General features: G+C 33.4%; 1 protein-coding gene across 1 annotated transcript in view; it reads left to right on the top strand.

The window, feature by feature from the left end:
* Positions 1–21,052, top strand: part of CPNE8 (copine 8) — a 177,822-nt gene that overhangs the window by 124,498 nt on the left and 32,272 nt on the right. The window contains exons 14-15 of the mRNA XM_033118275.1: positions 10,941–10,987; positions 17,923–18,104. Of these exons, the coding sequence (XP_032974166.1) occupies positions 10,941–10,987; positions 17,923–18,104 (229 nt within the window). The remainder of the gene's footprint in view (positions 1–10,940; positions 10,988–17,922; positions 18,105–21,052) is intronic.

Raw genomic sequence — 21,052 nt, 5'->3', positions numbered from 1 at the left:
CTCTAGAGATAATTACTGTTAAGAATTTATTTATTCTCAAGCACACGTTATTTTTATAACAGTGGGATTACACTGTGCAAATATTCTATCATGTGTAGTTTGTTCATTAAATATATTGTGTATGTATTTACACGTCAGTACTTATATATCTACCTTGTTTTAATAGTTTTTAATTGTATGGATGCACACACTTTAGTTTAAAAATTTCCTGCACACTTTAGTTGCATCCATTTTATTTTCTTATTATAAACAAGGCTGCAATGTAAACCCCTGATGAATACCTTTTTGTGAACTTCATTAAGCATGTCTACAGTCAACAGTGTTACTTCCTAGAAATACCGTTGTTGGATAAAATGGTACATGTGTTTTACAGTGTGTTTGATTTTTCTAAATTGGGTTGCTGAAAGGGTAATAACAATTTACATTGCTAACATTTGTAATTGAAAGTTTACCATATCCTTATCCTTATCCTTACAGAATAGTGCTACTCCTTTTTCATTTTTGCTAATTTAATAGATTAGTATTATAAGTTATCAGTTTTTTATCTGTGAAACCTCTTTTTATTAATTGTGATGTTCTTTGTAAAAGCTGATGTTTAACCAGCTGTGTCTTTGGAAACAAATTTCAGAACCCTTCTTTTTTTTTGCTTTCTTTTTTCTTTTTTCTCTGCTTCTTTTTCCAAAAGTCCCAACAAAAAAGACTGAATATTTTCAAGTAAGGACAGAAGACAGAAAAGTAGCTGGCTGGCAGCTACATCCTTTAGTGCTGTCAACACTTCAGCTAAACCTTCCCAATATTCACATCTCTTGGTCTTTGACACTGTCCTTCTTCAGCACACCATCTAAAAAGACTCTTTTTAAATTAGCCATCTGGCCTTGCCTTTTGTCCTGTAATCACACTGAAGAAGAACAGTAAAATAAACGCCTGTGATTACACTAAAGAAGAACAGTAAAATAAACTAATACTTTGGTCTGCAATCAATAAAGCAATCCAAAGTAGTGTTTTGGAGGTTATATTAACACATTTGAGGATCTGTGGAATTATCAAGGTTAGCTTTTTTGAAGAAATGTTCCACCATATTTCCAAATAAGTATGATATGTCAGAGGCTATTGGAACAAAGTGTTGAGTTCAGTTTTGTTATTATAATAAATCATAGTAACTACTCACTTTTAACTTAAAAAACTAAAATATCAGCATTTGGTACCAGTATTTGTGGATTGTTTTGTTGTTAACTTGGATTAGCATAATGGTTGCTAATTTCAGTGATATCAGTTCAGTAACTTACTCACCGTATGCTTTCTAGTTTAGGAGAAACTATTGTTGAGTTTTGCTTACGCTGAATCTTAACTGACAAGTAAAGCTAGAGGTCTTTAAAAAAGGTGAAAAATCATCATATAAAATATGAGTAACAATTAAATCGGTACTTTGGATAACTTTGGGCCATTTAAAATAAAGTTAGTTGAGGTTTTCCTGTATTCATCCTGTTTTCTACATTTATTTTGTAAACCATTTTCCTTACACTGGATGTGTAGGAGCATGAGAATAAATAAAGGGGGCAAAACAGGTGACTGATGTGGAATATGTAGGACTAACAGTTTGTGATTAAATTCTTAGAAACAAACTCTTGAATTGCACTTTAAAATTTCATCTCGATTTTTTCATCTCACAAAAAAGATAATAGAAAAGCAAATTATAAAAATGTTATTTGTTTTTGCATGAATCCAAATAGAAATTATGCAGAGTTAAGAAGGAACACATTTAAATACTAAACAAAACTTTTTCATAGTCCTTTAATATCTTTCCATTCAAAATAACTTCTCTCTAGGCCTAATTTTCGGTGTTGGATAGTCTAGGCTTCCATTACTTTAGTCGTTATTGAGGTAGATATTTACATGAAAATATAACCTTGATTGTGAACCTGTATTATTAGCTTGTTACTTTCATTCACTGTCTCAATAAAACACTGTTTAGCTGCAGTCGACTGGTTTATGGATTTTGGTACATACTGAGCGGATGAGACAGATGCATTCTAAATCAGCCAAGATCCAATTTTTATGCAAATATTCTATGAAATAAAAATCGAATTTTTAGAACGTTTTTTGTTTGCTTAAGCTCTCCTATGCTTCTCCTGAAGCATAAGATACATTTTCTGACTTGAGGCAATAAAGAGTTTTATTTTCTAAATAGAAGAATAATATCCACAAAGGAAGTCTTTCTGTAGAATACTAAAAACTAATTGCCACTTCTGGATTGTTGACCTTGGGGTCATTATTTTTAATCATACTTTGTTCGTTTGTCCCAGTGCTGTTTTTTTTCTTTTATTAAGAAATAATTTTAAATATTGAAAGTCTGATATAATCGGCAGCTAAAGATATTTATTCAGTAATCAATCTATGACATTGAATATCCCAATTGCCATTAATCAGGACAATGTCAGATTCATTTAAAATCATAGATTCTTCTGAAATCTAAGATACTCCTTTAGGGTAGCATCGTCATTATTAAAAAATTATCATTATTGGTGAAATGGATTTATTGACCTATACATCTTTGTAGAATACATATTTCCATATTCCCAACAGCTCACATGATAATTATCTGAGGGCAGAATTATAAATTTCAATTTGGTTTTCTCTGCCCTTCAGTTCTCCATGTGTCTTAAGTTTTCATGAAACGGTTCACTCCACCACTAACAAACATAACCATGAAAAACTGTCTGTAAAGTTTTCCACATCTCTGACTGGCAGATGAAGGGGAAACACATCACAAACTCTAGTGCACAGTAAGTTCCTCTAAGCTCCAGAATTTCACATCAACACAAAACCCTAGTCGATGCTTTTATCAGAAACTTGAGTATATTAGGAACTTGCAGGTCTACAGATCGTCATTTTCTTCCTCTGAAGAAAGCCCAAACTCTCATCCAACTGGTCCTAATGCGCTATACAAGTCTCTACCACTTATTCCAGTGGTAGCTAGTTTCCCTGGGTGTGATTTTAATTGTCCATTTGTATGATTTGTCTTCTCAGAGAGACTGGCCATTTAAATATTTTTAGAGAGCTGAACACAAAGTAGCCACTGAATAAATATAGATTAATTAGAAAGCCATTTTAAGCCTGACTTTCTACCCTTTCCCCCAAATCCCTTAATGTAATGAAATATTATATATAAATAGGGCATTTAAACAAAGAGTGTGACAATTCAGTGAACTGGATTATAAACCCCTGTGTGTGTCTCTCTCAGACTTGATCACCTTATGACCTTCCTCATTCCACACCTCATACAGCAATTACCAAACAAAACAGATGGACCAGGCTTTCTGGGATAAGAAAAAATGCTTTTGTGTTGCCTCTGCCAGAAATTATCGCAATTTAAGACTGTACCTGGGTTTGTAGTAACTTGGAGGGAAGGCAAGATCAAGATTAGAAGCATGAATTGCTTGTTTTCCTTACACTTTCATAGAAAGGGACCATGAGAGAAGGTAATAGGGGAGATGCCAAGTTCTGGGAAAGAATCAAAGAGATAAATGTTTGGCACAAAGTCTATGTTGCCAAGATGTGGTTGCCGACAGCGAAGGCAGTACATGGTAGTGACCAAGAAGTTGAGTTCGGACCTTCACTGCCGAGTTCAAATCCTAGATCTGCCTCTTGTCAGCATCGCCTGTTTCCTTTTCTAGGAAATAGGAATAAAAATAAGAGCGCCTATCTCATAGAGGGTCTATATAGATTAAACGGCACATAGTTAACCCTCCGTGAATGCTACCTATCATTTTTCTGAATAATTTGAATTTGTTGAAAGTTCCAATATGTCTTATCTCATTTGATGATCACAATATTGCTGGTGGTGATTGGCCTAATGATCAGAGACATGGAAAGAAAAAGATATATTCAGACTCACAGAGTCCATAAAAGTCATTTTTTGAGGTTCAGTACTTTTTGCAGGAATGTCAGGACATTCCTGCCATCCCAGGCCGTCTCCACCCAAACTCTTGACCCTGAATCCAAAACTTGTCCGAAATTAAAGATAACAGGTTTATATCCCACTTAAAAGAAGCACAAAAAGTCTTGGTGGGGTGGGGAGGGAAGGGCTACCTACCTATTACAAGCGAATTTGAAAGGCTAAAGTGGGCTTATTAAACTGCTTATTTTAAAGGTGAGTTGAATATCATTACGTCCTGCAATCAACAAACCCCATTAAGGATCTTGTTTTCCTTAAAAATACTTGAAGCAGAAAAATGATGCTATTAAATGTTTGCCTTAGTTGTATAAAATTGGTGACATTATATTGGGCATGGTGCCTCAGGGAACACATCTTGCCAGAACATGAAACACTATAAGGTTTTCTTTTTCCTAATCACATTTCTTATTTTAAAACTTACTACACACGTCGAGGATTTTTTATAGTGCTTCTAGTTGTGGCACCCAAGTGTTTTGCTTTTATCATATCAGTGGAGAGCTAAACCCTACAGTGCTGAATGGGGATAAATCTAATAAAAATAAACCCATTCTGCCTTTCATAAATACCTTCATATAGGACATTATCATATATAAACTAAATAAAACTAATCTAAAAAGATTTAGAAAAGCAAGTTTTATAAAGATTAAGACTCATTGACGTTGTTTTGGTTAATGCTTTAATTATAATTTTTGTACATGTAAAATGCATACCTGAAAAGTCTAGATATTTCCAGTTATCTCCTTTAAGAATATGATGTCATTGCCAGCTTATGTTATTTTTCAAATGAGTTTTTCAGGGCTAGGCATTTCAAAGTGAAAGGAAATTCACATATGTGTCATCATCAGAACTAAAGCTAACTTAGCCAAAATGTCGACAATCTGTTTTGTATCAGGCCGTTTCTTAGTTGTGTTTCATGATCAGAGTGTGCACTTCTAGCCACGCTATCTTTAAAATAGTTTTTCTTTGGTGTGCAATTAGAAAGTTGGGGACTGGGGGAAGGAGAAACAGGTAAATAAGAGTGCCTTACTAAGGGTAGTTTGTGGTAGAGTGGGAGAATTTGTTACTGTCATTGCTTAGCATTGCTGGTGTATGGTGATGTTAGAAGGTACATTGAGTGTCAGAAGATTACATTATTCTTTTTCAGTTCTCTACAGCCAACTCCTACTGCCTACACTGGTTGGGGATTCTTTGCCCTGCCGTTGATACACCACTGACTTTATGTAAAATTCCCCAGGGCCAAGGGATCAGAGAAAGAAGCTGTCAACTCCATCATTATATCAAGAATTTATTAAGGGGACTTACAAATGAGGCACATCATGGGCAGTGACAAGAAGATCTGGATATCCTTCATGCCTTCCACCCCTAGACTGTGTATTTATATCTCCTGAGTAGTGAGCCTACTTTCTGGGAATGGGTGATCAAAGAGACCAGGTACCAGGAGGCTCTGTCGCCAGAGGGAGTTAAGAAATAGATAACATTGAGGGTGTCTTGCTCTGGAGGTAGAACTAATGGGAATCACATGATTAGCCCAGAGCTCTTATGTACTTCCCAAAACGCAGGGGACAGTCAAGGTCCGGGTTCATTCAGGAGTCAAAATGGTGGATTAGCTTCAAGATGGAGTCACCTTTGTTCCGCTCAAACACTATGGTAAGAATTAATGAAAAAGAAATATTTGTTAATGTAAAGACAGAACTATCTCTTCTGACCCAAAAGAGGAAAGGATGAATACGAACAAGGAGACAATGACATGGATTTGTCATCAAGAGATTTGTTCTCCAGCATGTAGAATATTTGTTATGTGCAGGTTCTTTGGGGTTTTATTTCTAATAATTAGAGGACTTCTTCAAAGTGGCTGTTACCTATTTATTATATGAAATAACTGGGGCTCAGAGACTTGGCAGTTTTTCAGAGGAGTCATAACAAGTTAGCTGTTTGTGACTCTGGGTCTCAAACTCCAATCAATGATTCAAAAGTTCGTAGTATTTCTAGGAGGCATCTTCGGCACCTATCATATTTTAAAAGGGATTCTGTTGGGTAGTGCTTGTATTTTTTGTTTGGGGTTGATATTTAGTTTTGTTTATTTTGATTATGTCACTTAGGACATATTTTCTAAACTAGTGGTTTGAAAAAAGGTAGACCATTTTGCATACCTTCCTTAATGAGTTCTTGAACTCTAAAACCTTGTGAAGTTGTACTTTGGAAGAGTCTGATTGTGTTTAAAGAAGAAAAAAACAAAAAACAAACCCTGAAATCTTCAAAGTTTGGAGAAAGCACAAAGATTTGTTAATTTGTGAAAACTAGATTTAGTAAGGACCAACAATATTAACATAAATCATTGAATAATCACATCACTTGTTTCCAGTTTCCTTCTATTCTTACTTTTGACATTTCACTGATCCCTCAAAAATCCAGAATGCCTGGAGGGATAGGAAGGAAAATAAGGCAGAGGTCAAAGTTTACAATTACTTAATGCAGAGGGAAGTTTGAGGAAGTATCCATATAACACCTTCTAAAAGGTTAGATCATTTGTGGTGTAGTTTAGGGTTGGGCATGTTGGGACCTTACCAGCTTGTATGAAGGAAAGGAAATAAGACACAGGAAGGTCAGGTTCTGAGAAATAACCTGAAACTCTGGTAGATCCAGAAATTAGTAGGCACTGCATACCGTGGTTGTCAAAGAAATATGCTAAACTTAAGTCCTACAAAACTAGCATCAGTGATGGTGATAATAAACATGACAACTACTGACTGAGTGCCTACTAAAGGACAGGTACTTTTCTTGTCCTCACAACAACAATTGGAGGAAGGTTTTAGCATCCTTCTTTTACTACAAATGAGGTACAGAGAGGTTAAATAGCTTTTTCAAGATTATATTGCAGGTAGGTGAAAGTAGTTATATTTGAATTTGCATTTGTGTATCTCAAAGCCTGCCCTTGTTCTAGCAGATCTCAGTTGTCAAGGGCAATGAATCTTGTGAATATTTTATGGGCATGGAAGCAGGGATTTTGAAGATGCAGCAAAACTTGGACTCAGGCTGCTCTGTGTGTCACCATTTAGGTAGTTGAACTACTTTTAAGAAAGAGGGAAAAGGTAAGACAGAAAAGGATTCAAGGTTTAGCCCATGGTGAGCTAGGGTTATGAAAGATTAGGCTAGATGACAGTGCCAGAGACATGTGTGCCACGGTGCAGGGCAGATTCTCGAACCAAAGTGTGAACTAGAGTGCATATCAGTGAGTCAAGGCAGAAGCATAGTCTTGGTACCAGCATGGCAAGAATGAGAGGAATATTAAGAGTGTATGGATATCTCAACTGCATGTATGTGTTCTAGATTCCAATAGTTTGTGGATCTGAATCTGCATTTGTCAAGATTAATTTAAAGGAAAATGGGGAGAGTTCATCTTTCACACTGATAATGTTCAGTTTGTGCAACTGAACAGAATTTGAAATTGGGAAGGAAGTAAAGCAATCCTTCAGCACACTCCCATCACAGTTGTTAGTTCTCAATAATTAATTCATAATGACAGCTGTAGAAAAGTTATCTAAGATGGTAATACTCTGTGTGTGTGGGGGGGGCGCATACATATGAGTATGTGTAGTTTTCTTTGATGTGCACATATATACTTGTTTTCTATGGGTCTTTGCTGTGCTAGTTAAAGCTTCCATCTTGACATCTGATTTATCTGTTATTCACTGCTTTTGGAAAGGTGGCAGAGTAAAATACGGACAGTTTCCAAGCATATATTTTAGCTGTACTAGGACACATGCATTGCAGAGTCTCATGAAATGTTACTACTAACTCATGAAATTTGGCATGCGTGCCTTTTTTATACTCTAGCATATAACATAAATATAGAATATAGCAAAACATAAAATGACAGCTGAAGTAACACTTCCTAAGCAGAATATTTTGAGGACTTACATGTAATAGTTTTATGAATATTCTTCTGTCAGGAGTCATTTTGTGTGAATTCTGATATTTTACTTTGACACATGATTGCTTTTCTTTTCTTTAACAGTAGGCTTCAAGCAATATTAAAGAATGAAAATGGATAAAAGGATTACTGATGAAGATGTTTTGTTTGGTTTACTTTTATGACACAAATCATTTATCAAAGTTTTCAAGAAATCTGCCTTATAGACTAAAATTATAGTATGCAAGCAACTTTCTTTAAAATTTTTATTAGTTAATATTTTCAAAATACATAGAATGTGACACTTGGTATACTAAGTAGATATTATACTATGTATGGAAACTCTTAGAAATCATGAGAATGAACAAGAATGAACCCATAGAAATTGAGCACTTGAGTTTTAGATTATGCTATCGATTATGAATTCAATGACAATCTGCTGTGCTGTTTTTGTCATTTTTTTAATGGTAGGAAGATGGAATTGTAAGGTCTGTGAGTTCAAGGATAGTGTTTGGTTTGCTCCTGTTATCTCTTTATCACTTAAACACAGTGCTTGACAATCAGAAGATGCTCAATAAATAATTGTTGAATTGTAGTTTTTTAAGTGAAAAAATCCAAAAGGTGTGGTAATAGCCTAAGGTACCATCACAACCATGAGTTGTTTTATGTAATATGTCATCGTATTTTCTGTCTGATTTGAATACTGTTGATTCAAACAGTAAAGGAGTAAGATTCTTTCTGACATGCAGAATGAGGCAAATAACTAATCAAATCTTGAAATCAATCTACCATCAGATGTGTATTCCAATATGTGGAAAGTGTTGTACAAGTGCTGCTGTAAAAGACAGTTGAATCAAGACAAGTTGTCTATTCCTACAACCTAAGGGAGATTGAACCAAAGACTCAACTAAATTGATCTTTATAATGGGCTAAAACGTGTTCTTGAAGCTCAGAGTTATTTTCTATTCCCAAGGAGGTGTCATTTGAATAAAATAACATAAAGAAGCATTTACACTGCTAATTTTGTGATTTGTGTATTTGTAACATACTTAATAGAATGACAAATTTGTTCACACATGAGGATATGTCCTGGCATCTTATAATTAAGGATATCCATACAGTATAATTTTTAGATTTGTAACATAATAATCACAGTCTTTTATTGTGTTCTTATTATAACCAGGTATTTACAAATATTTGATGGTAGAATAGAGTAGTATAGAGTTTATGAATATGGTCTTTGAGGTTAGATGTGAATTCAAATTCCAGTACTAGCATTTATTACTCATGTAGAAAGTTATTAAATTTTCTGAGCACAGATTTCTTTGTTTGTTAAAGGAGAATAGTAGTATCTTCTTTTAAAAATTATTATAGGTTGATAGGCACTATGTAAAAACACACATATATAATGTATATGTACATAATTTGTGTTATATACATATGCAGATGATAGATAGATAGATGATAGATAGATAGATAGATAGATAGATAGATAGATAGATAGATAGATAGATGTGTAGTTTTTTTTTTCAGTCCTTGCTTCATTATTGTGTGCCAGGCACTTGCCCTCTAAGACTTTTGAAACTTGGCTAATATCAGCAACTGTGTTGTTGGAATTCAAATCCAGTTCTTTCAGACTCAAAAGTTGTAACCTTTCTAATATACCGTCCTACCCTGTATTGTAGTGACTTTTCTCACTAGCAGAATGACAAAGCAATGTACTGATGGTGACCATTCTTTTCAGTTTCTTGAGGGATTTATTATCTCAAAATGTTCTCCCAAATGTCTTCCTATATTCTTTTTATTAAAAAAATTAACTCATTTTTGTTCATACTGGTTATGAACCAAATTAACCTATATTCTTCTTAGTCTATAAACCTAATTTCTACTCTGAGAAAAAAATTACCTGATAGCTATAAAGAGAGTCTACTATATTAGATTTTATTAAATGTAAAGCACAAAAGATTCATTCCCTAGGGGGAAAAAATTGTGAGCCCTTATTTCAATACCTGAGTAGTATTTCAGTCTTTTCAGGCTGAATTTTTAAAGGAAGATGGAAATATTACTAAATACTAACAGAATTACAAGGGATCCTTTGCCATAGTACCCATCATCGTCACTCATCATCATCGCCACCACCCCCACCACTGCCATTTAAACCACAGTTCCAAACTTGAAGTGGTAAATCAATCGTGCAGTGTGTCAGAAGTAATTGTTACTAAAAATAGTCTAAGTACACATATTTTCAAATGATTTACTTTTTAAAGTTATTTTTAAATTAGATGTGATTATAGATTATCCCAGTAATCATATCATTGTCACTTATTTGTGTTTTAATGCCTTCTTTGGTGAGAAAGAGGCTGGATTACATAAAGAATCAGAGGTATATCCAAAAGAGTGATATTTTCATGTAAATGTCACCTGTTGGTTTTTATCAGAAAAAAAAGGAAAAAAAAAACCCAGTGAAATCATTTTGGGTAATTACCATGTGCTGAAAATTAAAATATATAGAACCAATTTTATTGTATAAATATTTATATCTGTAGAAACACACACACACACACACACACACACACAATCACACACAGGAATGCTGTGAATATTGAGGGATAGATCAATACCTTTGAAGAAAACAGGAAAAAATCATGTGTTTTCAGGATTGTTGAAAATAGTTTAAGAAATGATATTATTAGAAATGACTTGAGTTATGCCACACTTTTAAGGACGTAATAATTTTACATTGACTATAGAATAGTTTTAAAACACATGAAAAATAAATGCTGACATTGGAAACTGGCAAATGACTTCATTATGAGCTCCTTACTTGGTTATTATGGTCCCAAATATTCGTAGAAGCTATTTTTATTCTTGACACTTTTTTGTTTTACAGTTGTATGATTTTAAAGGTATTATGCCAAGTTCTTACCTTGTAGATACTGCCTATCTGATGCTATCCAGCATGTACTGTAACATTTAAGAAAATTAGTTACATTAAAAATATAACCCAAATGGAAATCAAACTCCTTTTTGTGAGGTTATTTCATTACTAATGATTCCTATTTACTTATATTGTAGAACGCAAATCAATTTCACAGTGGCTATTGATTTTACAGCATCAAATGGTGAGTATTATGACTATCTTCTAATAAAAATTATCAACAATTAGGTGAAAAATAAATATTTATTTTTATGATGTTTAAATATTTTATTTCCACATTTTCATACTTTTAAAGTGTTTCATATAAAATTCAGATAATATTTCTTTTTAATATTACGAATTACTTCAGGTATACAAAAGACTATAGGAAATAAAAGTGCCTAGTAGTCCTATTCAAATTTATTAAATATTGTAATATTGTCATTTTTGTTTCACATATTTTATAAAATAAAACTTTAGATCTAGTTAACCCCATTGTGTGCCCCTGCTCAATTTCTTCTACAATCTCTTCTTCTCCATACATAACTACAATTCTAAACTGTCTCTAATTATAATTCTCATTTTTGTAGTACTTCTGTGTGTCTTAATTTATACAACTGTAATTCAAGTACATGTACCTTATGCAACATGCTTCATTTTTACTTTATTTTTAAGAATTATTCATGTTAATACATTTATATTTATATTTAATTAATTTGGAAGGACTGTTACATAATACCCTATGTACAGATATTTATAATTTGTATATCAAACATTTTAAGACAGAGAATATAGTGGACTTTTAATTTTATTTTGAAGTAACTTTGTTTGAAACAGACCAATCATTTGAAATCAATTATGTATTGTAAGAATATAACTCTTATTATTTAATTTTTACCAGATGTTGCCATCAGTTTCTATTTATCTAGTTTTTTTTTCAAATTGCTTACTATTCTATGGCTTTCCCATTATACTCCCTTTACTTCAAACATATCTCACATTCACTCACATTTCACAAAATAATAGAATTTTTGGTTAAAAAAGCATCTAACAGATAACTTACTCAAACTGTCCTCTTACACATATGAGAAAACTCTGATCCAGAAAGTCTTTTTACTAATAAATACATCTTGGCTTACTAGTACTGGAGTTAGGAATAGAGATGAGAAGACCAGACTCTAATTCAGCTCTCCTTTGACATATATTAAATTTATTCTCCAACATTATTAAAATCAAGTTAATTATTTTTACTCAGTAAAATATGGAACATAAAAAAATAACACATAAAGGCCAGCTGGTTTAAAATGCTAGCTTTTGTTTACTAATGAACATTAGTACAACTAGAAGATTGACTATTTAATAGTAAGACACAGACTACTGAAACTGACTTAAGAAGAAGTGAACAATCTGAATAAATGTATGACAAGAGATTGAATTAATAATAATAATAATAATAATAATAATAATAATAATAATAAAACTACCCACAGAATTTATCTGGACCCAGGTCCAGATGGCTTCACTGGATATGGATATGGATATAAAAAAAAAAAAAGCTTGCAAACTGAATCCAGCAACATAGAAAGAGAATTATACATCCTGACCAAGTAAAATTTATCTCAGGAATGCGAGCTTGGCTTATTATTCAAAAAACAAATAATGTAACACACTATGTCAATAGAAGAAATGGAAAAATCACATGATCATCTCAATTGACTTAGAAAAAGTATTTAACAAAGTCTAACGTGTTTTCATGATAAAAACACTTAACAATCTAGGAGTAGAAATTCACTTACTAATGAAGGGGAAAATACGAAAAACCCATAGCTAACATTATACTTAAGGGTGAACAGCGGGATGTTTTTCCCCTTAAGATGAGGAATAGAACAAGAATGTCTGTTCTTGCCACTTCTATTCAACATAGTACTGGATGTTGTGGTCAGGGCAATCAGATGAGTAAAAGAAATAAAAGATATCCAAATTGGAAAGGAAAAAATAAAATTATTTTCATTTGCAGATGACATAATCTTTTATATAGATAATCCTAAGTAATTCACTAAAAATGTCTTAGAACTAATAAATGAGCTCAGCAAGATTGAAGGATAGAAGATCAATATATAAAATCAATTCTTTTTCTATACATTTCCAATGAATGATCTGAAAATGAAACTAATGAAACAATTCCATTTTCAAGAGTATCAAAAGGAATAAAATACTTAGGAATAAATTTAACAAAGTGAATCAAAACTTATACTCTAAAACTATATTCCAAAGGAAATTGTTGAAAGATTAAAGATCTAAATAGGTGGAAAAACAAGCCATGTTTATTGATTGGAAAATTCAACATTGTTAAAATGGCAATATTTCCCAAAATGACTCATATATTCACTGCAATCTCTTCAAAATGTAAAAGGCATTTTTTGAAGAAATGAATAACTGACCCAACAGTTCATATGGAATTTCAACAGACTCGGAAGAGGCAATGTAGACTGGGAAAAAATAGTAAAGATTGACATTTCCCATATTTGAAACTTACTACAAAGCAACAGTAATCAAGGCAGTTGGTGCTGGCATGAAGATAGCTATAGAGATAAATGAAAATAGAATTGAGATTCTATAAATAAACCCACGTGTCTGTGGTTAACTGGTTTTGAGACAGGTACAAAGACAATTCAATGGGGAAAAAATAGAGTTTTCAACAAATGGTGCTGGGACAACTGGATAGCCACATGCAGTAGAATGAAGTTGGACCTTTACCTCATATCATATGCAAGTTAATGGAAAATATGTCAAAGACATAAATGTAAGTGTTAAAATTATAAAACTACTAGAAGAAAACATAGGGATACATTTTTATGACCTTGGATTTGGCAATTGATAGATATGACACCAAAAACATGAGCAGCAAAAGAAAAAAAATAGATAAATTGAATTCCATCAAAATTAAAACATCTTTTTGCTTCACAGAACACTAATAACAAAGTGAGAAGACAAACCAAGAATGAAAGAAAATATTAGCAAATCATATCTCATAGGAGACTTGTACATAGAATGTATAAAGAACGCTTATAATTCAATAGAAAGACAAATAATGCAATTAAAAACAAGAATATACATTTCTCCAAAGATACAAATGACCAATAACTACATGAAAGGTACTGGGCATACAATGCAAATCAAAACCATAATGATATATTATTTCATACCTACTACGATGGCAATAATCAAAAATCAGTTAACAACCAATGTTGGCGAGGATGTGGAGAAATGGAACCTTCGTACACAGCTGGAGAGAATATAAAATGGTGCAGCCACTGGAAAACACTTCAGAAGTTCCTCAAGTTGTTACAGTTACCATATAACTACAATTCCACTCCTAGATATATATAGAAGAGAGATGAAACCATATTTCCACACAACAACTCGTCCATGAGTATTTATAGCAGCGTAATAGCAAAAATGTGGAAGCAACCCAAATATCCATCAACTCATAAATGGATTTTAAAAATGTTGGTATATTCATACAATGGAATACTATTCAGCAATAAACAATAATGAAATATGAAGTAGTGAACCATGCTACATCACAGATAAACTTTGAAATCACTATGCCAAGTGAACGAAGTTGTCACAAAAGACCACATATTATGTGATTCTATTTATATGAAATGTCCAGAATAGCTAAATTAATAGAGACAAAAGGTCGATTAGTCAGTGTAGGGCTGGACTGGATTGAGTGATAAGGGAATGACAGTGAATAAGTACAGGGTTTCTTCTTGAGGTGATAAAAGTGTTCTAAAATTGACTGTAGTGATAGTTATACATATTTGTGAATATACTTAAAACTATTGAATTATACAGTTTAAAGTAAGGGTGAATTGTAAGTTAAATTAATTGTATCTCAATAATGCTTTTTAAAAAAAATCTATCCAAGTATGATTTTTTGGCAAAGCACAGTGTACCTCTAAAACGAAATCAGATATAAAATTGATAATATTCAAGTTTTAAAATATTGCAAAATCCTTAAGAGTTATAGCAAAGAGTAAGGAGTATGGAATCTGTCTGCCTAGATTCATATTTCTAATTTTACCAAGTATTACTGTGTGATTTGGAGCAAGTTATTTAATCTAAAAAGTGGTTATAATAAAAGTACCCATAGGTTTGTTGAAAAAGGATTAATTGGGATATGAAGTAAGGTGTTCAATACATGGTATATTCCATGCTATTATAATTTTTATTGTTATTAGTTGGGTCCAATGTTATCAACCTAATTTATGTTCATTCTTCATATATATTGTTGCAAATACAGAAGAGATACAAATGTGGTTCCAGATTCAAGGAACTGACCATTTGGCAATTTTTAACTGCCAGTTTGTGTGGTGCAGAACTCGAGAGCCGTAAGAGTGGGAGAGGACAGTAAGGGCTGGAATGAACAAGGAAGGTTGTCTGGTGTATGTGAGACATAAGCTGAGGAAAAAGTAAGTTTCAAGGACAGGAAGGTAGGTGTCATTAGTGGTTCAGTGAAGAGACTGGTGTGGATGAAGATGCTAGAAAGAGGAAGGCAACATCTTTCAATGGGTAGGATTGGGCCCTGCTGTGCCTAATAGGCTAGGATAGTTAGATATGCTGGGGTATTAGTGGTATTTTAATTTTAACTTTAAGTTATGGTTTTCTTAGTGAAATAGAATTAATTGCTTTATTGCAACCATTGGGTAACAACTCTACTTACATTTGAGAGTTATGTTAAATAACCCCATAGTCAAGTAATGGTATTGCTCATCTGTGGCTTCAGTGGACTTTTAACCAAGTGGCAAAATTCCTACTTTAGAAGAAAGTGGCAAAGAAAAATTATACCAGATGAATTAAACAGGCAAGGAAGACTTTATTCAGGACTGTCGCTATAGAGATCAAAGCTATTGCAATAAGAGAGAAATGGAACCTAACTCCTCCAAAACAAAAAAGGTGAGGGAGATTATAAGTGCTTCAGCAAACTCATAGAAAAGTACTGGGGGACATTATAGGGAAGGTTGGCCTGTGTGAATAGGCCACCTGTGCTTGCTTATTTAATACTTATTGAAGTTAGACTCCTACTCTCCCACAGAGACTAGGCAATAGGGATGCTATCTTTCCAATGATGACATTTAAATGGGCTGGCTTCCAGGTCCCTGAGAAAGACATTCCTGAGTTATAAAAGATTTACATCTCAAAGGGGCAGAGAAAGCATTTACAATTACAAGTTATCTAAAGTAAATCCTCTAAGAAAACGGAGCTCTGCAGGAGAAACCTGTCCAAAGTTTTGTCAAGCTGAGGGGAACATTAAGGCCATTTTGGTCAGAAGACACATTTTTTAGAGATTTTGTCATGTACAACCACCCGTTGAATGATGATAACCCTTTGGAGTTATAAATGCATTTACACAATAAATTAGTTTTAGAACAAAAATGTTCTGGTTACAATTATATGTATTCTAAACCAAGGGGAGATCTCTATTTTGTTTCTCTCTGGATCTCAAGTGCTTATTATTATTATTTTTCCTTATCAGAACAGAACTATACCCTGAGGCTTTTCTTCAGGCAATGTTTTTAATGTAGACTTGAGTTCTATGTGTTATTACAAGTCCTATTTACCTTTCCATTTTCACTTAAGAAACTAAATGGACTTTCAGGCTGCCTTGTGCTGGTAAGTAGGGCAACTCATTGTGACTCAGTGTGTTTGAGTGGTAACACATATATTCTCTCTCAAATTCATCTCTATTCAAATGGAACACCCTACCTAAAAATAAGCATATTGAAAATTCAGAAGCTTGTGGATGACCCACACAATAATGACAGTAATAGTTAAACCTAACATTTCTGTGGTGATTTATTATTTTTAATCACTTCCACACACATAATCTCATTTTGTCTTCCCAATAAACACTGGTAGGATTTACTGCACACATTTTATAAATGTTGCCCTGCAAATGGCAAGACTCAACTGTGGGTCTTCTGTCTCCTAGTTTAATGTCTAGTTAGAAACTGAATAATTTTTCAGATCTAGATATTAAATTACCATGAATTTAAAAATCACTGTACTCTCCTTTTTTAAGTGATATTGGGATACTTCTCAAATGTTTAATTTATGTTTGTATGAACAATAATATCAGTGGAGCCGCGTTAAAATGGAGCCAGAGCTGTCACGCCAGAGGAACTACCTTACATGTCTCATGCTTCAAATCTTTGGAATGTTACAACAGGGCAAAGTAACCTTTAAACTGAGCCTAGGGCAACATTGTGTCCCAAAGAACTATTTATAAAGATAACAGGAAAGAAGTTAACTACTAGACTAATGACTCTTGGACTGAACTTAAAAACAATGTTTAGAATTAATATCACTATGTTATGTTATCTGCACCAATGGAAACACCTTCCTTCTGTTGATGTAATTGTTCCCCTTCCACTTTTCATAAATACCTATTGCCTTTTATTCTAATCGGAACATTATTTAGACTTCTGCCCAAATTAATGATTCTCAAATAGCTATTCTTTTTTTTATATATAATTGTTAATAAGTTTATTTGAGCTAAACTGACAATATATGCCAAGGAGAAAGACCTCAAATGCTCCCTCAAACAGCTGTTCTTAACTGGTCTCAAATAGACTCTTGTTGCCTCTCACTTTGAAAGGAGTTTTTATTTTCATGTTAACATTTGTGATAATTTTAGGAAGACCTCTTAATTACTCAAGCCCATTTAATCAGTTGGGTCCTGATTATAGACCTAAGGATTCAAACTAAAAGCACGTGATTTTTTAAAATAAAGATTACAATAAAATAAGATTACCAAAAGTGCTTTTATACTTCTTCTGTAACTGAAATTCAAAAATAGCCTGTGGCACTGACAATGAGGAATAATTTCTGAAACATATCTGCCTATGCTTTGGCATATCTTTGGGAAGCATTCTCTGTGTCTGGTCTAATATAACTATTTCTGTGTTAATATCTGTAAATAAATGTTAAAAACTATTTGATACACTATGGACATAGGCAGAAAAAAAAGTACTTTTAGATGTTTCATTCTGAAATAAATATCAAGGAAAATATTGTCAAAAATATATATCTTTATCCTGATCATTCATGTTTGAAATATTTTTCTGTCATCAGGCAACCCTGCCCATCCCACTTCTCTCCACTACATAAATCCTTATCAACTGAATGCCTATGGTATGGCACTGAAAGCAGTGGGAGAAATCGTTCAAGATTATGACAGTGATAAAATGTTCCCAGCTCTAGGTTTTGGTGCAAAGCTACCTCCAGATGGAAGGATATCTCATGAGTTTGCATTGGTAAGAATACATCACAAGGCTTTGATATTTTGAAAAAAAAGTTGAATTTTTAAATATTGGTTCACAATTTATGCTTTAGTCAATCATGTAGCAAGCTTTTGTGACTATAGACTCAGCTTAATTTTCTTAAATGATTGATTTAGGAGTGTGGCATTTATCGGGAAAAAAAGTTAAATAGATTAGCAGTAAAGCTATCTAAAGTGCATCTCATTTACAAATAGGGAGTCTATATTCTGGTTATCTATTGCTTCATAACAAAACTCCCAAGTTAGAGATGTAAACCTCACCATTCCATTATAGTCATGATTTGTGGGTCAGGAATTTGAGAATACAATGGGGGATGCTTTCTTTGTATGTGTGTGATGTCTGGAGCCTCACCTGGGATGGCTTGAATGGCTAGAGATGACTGGAATTGTTCAGCTGAAGCCAAATATCTGGGCTTGTTTCAGGCTGTCGCTTGGATTCCCCTGTTCTCCATGTTATGTCTCCTGGGCTAGCACGCCTCCTAAGATAGCATCTTTGCTATGTCTGATGCCTGAGCTGGGATGGCTGAAATAGCTGGGATGCTTGGACAGCTCTCCCTCTTTCTACATATAACTTGTCCATGAGGTTATTATGGGCTTCATCACAGTTGGTCTCATGATAATCATTTCTTACATGACAGCCAGCTTCCCCAGAGTGAATAATACAAAAGGCTGGGGCAGAGGTTGTAGGGCTCTTTATATATATCATCACATCCTTGGAAGTTCCAGAACATTCCTTCTACCACATTCTCTTGGTCAAGCAAGTTACTAAGGCCAGCCCACTTTCAAGGTAGGGAAAGTAACTTTTACCACTCAGGGAGAGGCGGATCAAAGAACATAGAGATATTCTTAATCTACCGCAAGTGCATCTGATTTATAAATCTTCCCAATGACATCTTCTAAAATGGCATTTCAAATTTAAAGACCCAGCCATGGCTGGAATTAATGTTTGTACATGTGAAGCAATACTTACGACTATAATGAATTAAAATTTCAATATAATAGAGTAGAAATGACTGGAATAAAAATGTTTCTCTAGTTAGTGTTCAATGTACATGGATCTACCTCCATATTGTATGACTGCAGATAAGCAATGGGCGGCAGTCTATCTTCAAAAATAAACACACAGTTTTTATTACTGACAGGTTCAGTCAGCCTTACTCTCATACGCACTCTCAAATAAATAATGAGAAAATCAATACAGGATGGTGAGCTACCATTTTGGAAAAAATGTAGGTTTTCCTAATAGAAGTGCCTCCCTAGCTTACCCTACATGTTGCAGCAAGGAGACAAAGTCTCCCATCAATATTTGTGTAGGTCTTCGTTGTTGTTTTTATTCTTATTACAAAAGCAATGCATAATCTTTATAGGAATTTTTTAAGTTCTGCAAGCAAAATGGACAAAAATAAATAATAATAATACAATTTATTAAGTAATTACTGAGTTTTGATCTAAGTATATTATACTCATTTTCTTACTTAATAAAATTCCTTATTTCATAAAATTCCTATGGGGTAGTTATATCTTGGCTGTCACATTGCATCATTCTAGCAAGTGCCATTCATATTGAATACAGTAAGAAGTGTGCACCCAAGAATTATATAACTCAACTCCGAGGCACAGAGGTTGAACCAGGGTTCCAAAGGACAGGACTTGAATACAGATCAGACTTATTTTAGAATCTATGCTCTTAACCAACTACTAAATCACATTTTATAAAAGTACCTATAATACAGCTACTCAGAAATATTTTATGCTTTGTTAAATATATATATATGTGTGTGTATATATATATATATGTTTTTTCCAGAAGCTTTTAAGCGATATTTCGTTTTTCTTAAATGTATGTTTTTTTTTAATATTTTAAGTATTTTAGTATGTTTATTTCTGTACTTATCCTTGCTTTTCTATTTCATCACCCGCAGTTTCTGAAAAGTTTGCTGGAGGGTTTAATTCTTTCTCCATGAAATAGTCCACATGGCACACTCCCAATGTCATGTGAAAATGAGTATCTGTTGGGATTTTGTGTCTGAGAGAATTAAAACCTCCCAGAAATTTATAAGATCATGAAAATCACTCATGTGATCCTAAGTCTGAAGTGCCTCCGGAAAAAGGTTACGAGCTATTTTAAGCCTAAGAAAATGAATAATTTTGTTAAACTAAATGTGGTTTATTAATTTTCCTTCCATAAGTTTTTTGTCACCCTTGTGTATGATTTTTTTCCCTTTATCTTTCCATCTAATCCTCCTCTTTTCTGCTTTTTCTACCTCCACATTCATTCCTTGTAACCAAACCTATGCAAATATCTACTGATAAAGAAGGCTTTTTTCTTGTTTGCATCTTAAACTGTTCTTTGAACCCAACTCAAATCCTTATAGGGTAGAGTCATACCCCTTTAATTTATGAAGAATAGTCTCCCAAATGGATAATGAAACCAACAAACATGATGTTGATGATGATGATGGTGATAATGCTTCAACTTTAATATTACTTAATTGTTATAACACCTTAATTTTTTTCAAAGCACATTTGTTTTCTTGAAAAACTTAGCTAGCAAAGGTTAAGTGGATCTTCAGTGAGACAGTATTTGACTTGATTTCAGCTAAAGTATTCTATATTTACCTCAACCTGAAAAACTGCAATATATATCCTGTAAGTGCCCAAAATAGCAAATACAAAAACTTCAGTCCCATGTCACTCTGCACTTAATGTACTACTTAATGTTAGCAAACTTTCAGGTTTCCCTGGTAAGAATTTGTGATATGCATTCACAACCATTAATCTATTTATCAAATAATCTTTCAGATGGCAAAGGAGGCCTTTGAAAAAAATTAAATAACCCTAGTTGGTGTTTTGGGTTAGCTCACACGCTGAAATTGAGCTTTGGTGAATCAAAAGGATCTTAGGTAAACCCCAGCTTTTCAT

The sequence above is a fragment of the Rhinolophus ferrumequinum genome, chromosome 10 (genome assembly GCF_004115265.2).
Source record: "Rhinolophus ferrumequinum isolate MPI-CBG mRhiFer1 chromosome 10, mRhiFer1_v1.p, whole genome shotgun sequence".
NCBI classification, from domain to species: Eukaryota; Metazoa; Chordata; class Mammalia; order Chiroptera; family Rhinolophidae; genus Rhinolophus; species Rhinolophus ferrumequinum.
The sequence above is the reverse complement of the archived record's forward strand: the minus strand, read 5'-3'. Positions and strand labels throughout refer to the sequence as shown.